Here is a 7,703-nt window from a genome sequence, read left to right as displayed (position 1 = left end):
ATAAGTAAAACAATGTCTAGCTCAAACCCTGTTTAACATTTATTTAAATAAACACATTTAAATACATTTTATACTGTGTCTTAGCAGGTAAAGGAGAAAGGTTTACAAGGCTAAGTATGTACATTGTACAATTTGTAATACAGATCTGCCCATAAATATATATATATATATATATATATATATATATATATATATATATATATATATATATATGCCAAACACCAGTGCACGTGAACGAACGATGCTGGTGCACGGAGTAAACATCACAAAAACACCAACTATAACTCCAGCACCCAGCTAAATGGTGAAAAAAAGAGAGATATGTGTGTGTGTGTGTGTGTGTGTGTGTGTGTGTGTGTGTGTGTGCGCACATATATGCATATGTTTACATTAATAAATTATTAATCTTATTCCATTACTAAATAAACAAATATATGCACTCAATGCTTATATGCTTGCAGCTGACATTTGCCTGTATTAAACTTTAGTATTTAGTTTTATTGTGACATATCAGTGAAGAATCTGTTAACAAAATTCTTTGCCACGTATACATTACAGCGTTACAAAGAAAAGGCAAAAAGGCCAAAAAGCTCTTGAGTTTTATGATGGAATATGGTAATGATAGTTATTTACTATTTCTACCTAAATGATGACTATGGAATGTAATATAATATGCTACATTCTAATTTTATTGATGGATGCCAAAGAATTATGAAGCTAGAAAAAAAAATATTATATATTGCTAATATGCCTAAATGGAATAAAATGTATTATCTGTGAAGTAGGTAAGTTATATCCTTGACAGCCTTCCTTCATGTTCCTCACAAATATAACACTTTCCTCTGTTCAGTTTATATACGAATGTATGCAGATTCATAAAGAAAATGTTAGATTCGATAATATTTAAGCTTGTTCGGTTTCCCTCTTTTTTCCTTGGAAATATCCATTGTAACTGACAAAGAAAAAACAATCACCCACATAGCTTCAGACATATTATTTCCGTGTTACATAAAATAATGTTTCAAATATTTGCTCATCATACCAGAGTCTAGTTGTCTAATGTTACATCATTTACTTAACTATACTTATACATTCCTTCATGAAATATGTTAGTTTACATCATCCTTTTCTATCAGTTCTGGTGACATTACAGAAACGGTTGGCATTTATCAGTTTATGTGTCATTTGTGAGTAGAGCCATTCTGCTTGATGGTAACAAAGAAACAATGTTTACTTTGAATCTGTACAGATGGACATTTTATTCAATGAAAAATATAACAACTAAGTAATAGCTAGTTTTATTTGCTTTCTCATTTGACCATGATCAAAAGTCATTGAACAATATATCCTAACACCCACCACTCTAAGAACTATATTTGTACAATTGTCTAAATTGCTTTGCCCATGATAAGTATGCTCATTAAGAAAACCATGATGAAGAAAATCCACATAAAAAAGCGATCCATCACTTTTGCAACCTTTTTCCACTCACCAATCCGCTTCTGGGCTGCCTTTTGATCCCTGAAACAGTTGGCAATGTATTCGGTGTTATTGAGTATTTCTTCAAAGTGACAGGGACACTGATCATTGCAGCTTCTTCCATGGCTTGATTTCTTTCCTACAGAGTGCTCCAAATTAACATATTTCCCATCCTCCTTCCATGCACCGTAAGCACTAGAAGGTACAGTGGCTTGAGCAGTGCAAGAATATAATCCCTTCTCTACATCTCCTTTGTTCTCTTGGAGCTTACTCTCAAGAGTCTTTTTGACATTAGACTTAGGTTCTCGTTGAGCTTCGCCATTTGCTGCCTTTAAATCAGTTATTGTTTCCGACTTCTCTTGTTGACGGCTTTTGCAGCTCTCACCTACCTCATATACAAAGAAGATTCTAGCCATGTACTGCAAGATGAACTTTCTTGCCCATGGTGGGACTGGTTTGGCTTCAGGCCCACAGTGGTGGATGTTCATAATGAATATCGTCAGTGCTGTTGAAGCGGTGATCATTGTCATAGTTGCAATGTAATATTTCCCTAAAAAATAAAAATAGAATTGTAGCACATTAGTTAGGACATTTTTTATTGTATCCCATAATGCAACACTGACTCCAGTTGATTGGTTGTTTACATATATTTACCTGTATCATTGATCTGTTAGAAAGATCACAGATTGTTTATGTAATGCTGCTAAATGTGTTCCTCTGTCCCTGCTAAGGAGACATTTACCTGCAAAGCTACAGGTCAGGATGCCCCTCTGGTATGGAAGACATGTGATATGCCTTACAACAATCAGGGCTGATAAAGCTGATTAAAAAAAAACAAAATAAGGTTACTTAACAGATGACAAAGGAAAAGAAGGGAGAACTGGATATCAGGAAGAGAATTTTGTTCTTGTACCATGTTTCAGCAGTCAGATGTTGGTTAGTGATGGTGATGGTTAAAGAGGATGGCAGAATACTGCTGGTAGAAAAATGAGATGGGTTGTCTTCTTTGATAAATGTGTGGCTTTGCATATGTATGAGCTTGAATAGGGAATATGGAACACAGTCGTTTTAATAATTGTGTGACGTGAAAATGGACCCCTGAAGTCTGTACATGTGAATGGACATTAACATCCAGGTTCTGTGAGATGACCTTGCAGAAGTGAAATTTCCATAATCTAACATCGGTAATGCTATGAAAATGGAGCTGGGAAGCTAACTGGATGTATACAAGTGCAGTCAGAGTAGAAAGGTACAAAACACACAGACAGATACACACTCATGGTTAAAAAAAGGAAGTACATACAGCTTAAGTGTTAAAAACAAACCAATGTGTATACAGTCTTTTTTGTTTGACGTGTTTGAAGGAACAAGCATTGTAACATCTCTATTTTAGAGTTAAAAAATGAAAAACAGACATCTCTTATAGAAATACATTACTGCAACTATTCTTTGATTTTTGTGCGTGCTATAGAACGAAAGCTCAGCAAATCTTATTGAATATCAATACATGCACAGACAAAACTCATTTTTTCCTTCACATATATTTGTTGGAGACAGTTTTAAGAGTATAGGCATTTGTCCTAAACACTGGATGACATATGTGTATTTATAAAACTGATTAAAAAGTTTCTTAGAATATATTTTTTCTCTACTAATGTGTTATTAAATTTTAATTACCAGATTCAAACACAAGGTTTTATGTCACAATTTTTCAGGAACTGTTGTGTGTGACAACCTATTTATGAATTGTTAAAAATGAAACACTTGTATGGCTGGGATAATGTCCCTACAGCTGAGATGACTCATTATCCTTTATACGTTTATTACTGCTGTCTATCAGCAGGCTTTGTAGCTTTATCTCTGCAGAGCAGCCTCTGTGAATTGTTGTGTGTGTTTTATTTACTTGTTCAGATGATAATTAACTCTTCATTTGTAAATTTTATAGAATAGATGTTAGTAAAGCAACAGTGAATAGACACACACTGTTTTGCTCATGCTGGCATGTTCCATCTGTGGCAGAAAAACACGGAAGAACAATTTGGAGATAATATTCCTTAAGAGATAGAGTGATATAAAACTACACTTGTTCCTTTAAGTATGATACTTAGCAATAGCATTAGCATCCACCTACTCAGAATGTGTACTGTTCAAAACCATACAAATAAAACAAAACTCCAGGCATGAACCAATGAAGGTGGGTTAAGAAGAATTTGAAATGTATTCAATGTGGGTCCACACTTTCATCCCACACAGAGGACTTATTCAGGCAAATTAAAAAAATGTAAAGCAACAGGCATATTTTTCTGATCTCTGTGATTATGCTAAATACAGGTAAGCCATCAAGAAAAAATATGTTTATCATACTGATCCCTGCTGCAGCAGCCTTAACTATATGGGGCTATATCCTGCCAATGATATAATATAACAGCCAGTCAGCTTCCAAACCTTCAGGGCAATTTCCATGCACCCAAACTGTCAGGCAGCTCATGTTGAGCTGAGTAAAAGATTGGTTTGGGCACCAATCCCTTCAGAGCTCTCCTGCCAACAGAGAGAGGGAGGCTGAGCTCTGAAAGGATAATGCTAAGAAGAACAAAAAATAAATGTTCACACCCTGGCATAAACAGCACACCAAAAACAATGGGAATAGAACGAGGGAGTGGCTACTGCAGCAGTGATCATTCAAAGATTGTTGTTAGGGTAAGTTTATTTACACAACTGTACAATGTTCACCATATTGATCACCATTGCAGTACCCTGATCGTACTACATTTGGGAGGTGGAAGGAGGAGAGTCTAGGATTCCATGAAGAATTGTCCTAGCAAACACTGACATGGACCTAGCAAAGGAATCCAGCTTATAGTGTTTTGCATAAGTATGTACAAGAACAAGGTAGCAACTCCTAGAATATTTCTAGAATCCAATCCTTTCCAAAAAGCCATACATGAAGCCAGGGCCCTGGTAGATTGGGCCTTGACCTTGCCTGGAATTGTTTTGTTATGGTGAGTATAACAGAAAGTAATAGCCTTAGACAACCATTTGGAAATAGTCCTTTTTTGACACAGGTTGTCCCTTCTTACCTTCACAAGAAATGAACAGTTGATCCAAAAATTTTAAATATTTAGTTCAGTCAGGACAGTACCTGATTTGTCTGTGGACAAACAAGGTTTGGGGTATCATTTCTCTCACGTTTTAGGTTCAAGAAAGAAAATGGGGAGATGGATAGTTTGGCTTAAAGTAAAATCAGATACCACTTTAGACTTAAAAGAAGGATTTGTTCTCAAAGAAACACTGTCCCTATGGAAAATGAGGTAGGGTTGAATCACCATAAGAGTTTATAAATGAGATAGTCTCCTTGCAGTGGTCAGAGCAATCAATAAAACTGTTTTCCATGTTAACAACCTCAGGTCAGCCAGATTTGTTTAAATGAAGCATATGTTCACATCTCTAACACAAAACTGGGATCCAAAGGAGGGGCCACAGGTTTACTTGGAGGTCTCTTATACAAAACCCATTTCAAGAACATTTTGACATAAGACTGCACTGAAATACAAGGATCCATGGGCAGACATGTTGAAACGGCTGATAAATGAACCTTTTCAGTGGAATAAGAAAGACTATGGGATAGTAACTTACACAGATATAAAATCAGAGAACAGCTAGGCCTGATTGAGTGATGGTTATGTTGTTGGCACCAACTAGAAAACTTTTTCCATTTGCTAATATATGATTTTCTAGTAGAAGGTTTTCTTGCATCCATTAGTATCTGCTGCACATCCTCAGTAAACAGTTGCCTAAAACAAGTTAAAATCCTATCATCCAAGCAGTCAATTGAAGTTGATTGATGTTGGGGTATATCAAACACCCCTGTTCTAGTGTGAGTAGATCCAGTCTTTGAGAAAGCTTGGGGTAATTGCCCCTGGCCATTTCCCAAAGAAGGGAGAACCATGATTGCCTGGGCAAGAAGGGAGTCACCACAGTGATCTTGGGGGTTGCCATCTGAATTTTCAAAGAAGCATCCTTCATATTAGTGGAAAGGGTGGAAAAACATACAGAAACATTCCTGTTCAAGGAAAACAAAAGGCATCTGTCTTCCAGGCCTTCTTGCATGGAGTCCTGGACAAAATCTTACCACTTGGTTGTTTAGAGAGGAGGCAAAAAAAGTCTACTTGAGGAGCTCCCCACAGATGGATCAAATCTTGGAAGACCCCCTGGTCAAGTCTCCATTTGTGAGGGTCTGCTGTGTTCCTTCAGCTTATCTGCCTCACAGTTTTGCTCTGGTGGAATGTAGGTTGCCTGTAGAGTGAGATTGTGTTGTGAAGCTATATCCCACGCTAACATGGCTAGTCTGGAAATGGAAGTATGACCTGGATCCCTCCTGCCTGTTTATGTATCACATGACTGTGGTATTTTCTGTAACAGATTAAAGAGGTCCTGGGTACCAAAGATGATTCAGAGAGTTGAGTGCCTTGATCAAGGCAAGCATCTCTTTGATATTTATATGTTTACATCTGTCCTTAGTGTCCCACACACCCTGCATTTTTATCCCTCCTGAAATTGTTCTCAAAGCAAAGTCCAAGGCATCTGTTTTGACTAACTGCTTTGGAACAGGGAGAGAGAAGGGGAAACCTGGCTTTAGGGATATCTGTTGTCTCCACCAAATAATTTCTCTTTCGACAAACCCCAGCACTGGCATTTGAAAAGGCAAAGGGTATTGATACTTGGACCAAAGAGACTTCAGATTCCATGACATCATTCTCATCTGGAGTCTTGCCAGTGGTATCATGAGAATTGTAGATGCCATGAAACACAAAATCCTGAGGCATTCACTTGCAGTGACCAAAGTTTGATTGGAACACCTTAGAAAAAGGTCTAAATATAAATCTATTTTTTTTCCTGTGGAAGTAAAGCTCTTTGAACTGAGGTGTCTGGTTGATATCACAGGGACACAATCCTGTGTGAAGGAATCAAGAAAGACTTTTGAATGTTCTCTTTGAATCCCAGCTTGTGTAAAAGATCTCTTACACAAGACAGAAATTCCTGACACTTTTAAAAAGACTCTGCAAAGATAATCAAGTCATCTAAATATGAAAAAATGTGGATGCCCTGTAGCCTGCAATGAGCTAAAATTGGAACGAGTCACTTTGCAAAGACTCTCAGTGCAGTAGATAATCCAAAGGGTAGGGCAGAGAACTGATAATGTGATCCAGACACACAAATCCTTAAAAACTATCTGAAGTTTGGATGAATAGGGATGTGATGACAAGTATATTTTAGGGTTAGTGTTACCAGGAAACTTGAAAGAGGAGGAAGTAGTAACAGGTTGTAAAGTGACACATTCTGAATTTGGGCACTATCACAAATAGGTTTAGGAAAGAAATATCCAGAAGTGGTCTCCAAGTGTTTTCTTTCTTTGACACTAAGAACATCCTTGAATAAAAATCCTTCCCCACCTGAGGAGTAGGAATTGGTTTTATCACTGCTTGGGACAGAATGTGATGAAGAACCAGTGGAAACAGAGTCTGTTTTGGAGGATGAGGAATGACCCCCTGGAAAGGAGGAATTTCCTCTCACTGCCATCTCTAGTCTTGATGAGTTCAGAACCCAATTGTCTGAAACTATATGTTTCCAAAGAGAAAAACAGAGCATAAGACTTACTGGAAGAAAAAAGGGGCCAGGGTGGGAGGGGGTCACAAGGTTTCTTGAACAGTCATTCAGACTTATTAGACTGTCCTTAGTTTTGGGGGGTTCAAGGCTTGCTTTTGGAGCCCCCTTGCCATTTCTTTTTAAAAGTCTATTTTCCTGTGTTGTTGAGATTGTTTATTCTACTTTTTTGCCAAAACTGAATGAGGAGTTAGAGAATCCCTTACAAAATTTGGAAAAGAAGGGCTGAAAAATCTTAGAGATTCCCCAAATCAGCTTAGCCATTTCATCACACTTTTTGATCACCTCTGCAGCAGAGGGGGCAAACACTAAATAGCCATCCAAAGTGGAATTTAAAAGCTAATTTTTAACATTATCTAGGAGGGTCTGAGAACGCATCCATGCAAACCTCCTCAAAACAGTACCAGTGACACTGTAAACAATCAGTAGTGACTGGTGCAATAGAGGAAACTAATTTTTTTTAAAGCAGATTTTTCCTCACATGAAGAAATTACGGATAAAATATTCCTCATGCTTTCACAATTAGTCAAAACAAACTTTAACATATGAGCTTAACAATTCAA

At 37.2% G+C, this 7,703-nt stretch overlaps 1 protein-coding gene across 1 annotated transcript in view; it reads right to left on the bottom strand.

Annotated features, from left to right (window-relative positions):
- Positions 1–360: 360 nt before the first annotated feature.
- CHRNA10 (cholinergic receptor nicotinic alpha 10 subunit) overlaps positions 361–7,703 on the bottom strand; it is an 867,306-nt gene continuing 859,963 nt past the window's right edge. Inside the window, exon 5 of the mRNA XM_044073048.1 lies at positions 361–2,029. Coding sequence (XP_043928983.1) covers positions 1,389–2,029 — 641 coding nt within the window. The 3' untranslated portion in view covers positions 361–1,388. The remainder of the gene's footprint in view (positions 2,030–7,703) is intronic.

This window comes from Protopterus annectens, chromosome 5.part1 (assembly GCF_019279795.1).
Source record: "Protopterus annectens isolate FY-2018-M chromosome 5.part1, PAN1.0, whole genome shotgun sequence".
NCBI lineage: Eukaryota > Metazoa > Chordata > Ceratodontiformes > Protopteridae > Protopterus > Protopterus annectens.
The sequence above is the reverse complement of the archived record's forward strand: the minus strand, read 5'-3'. Positions and strand labels throughout refer to the sequence as shown.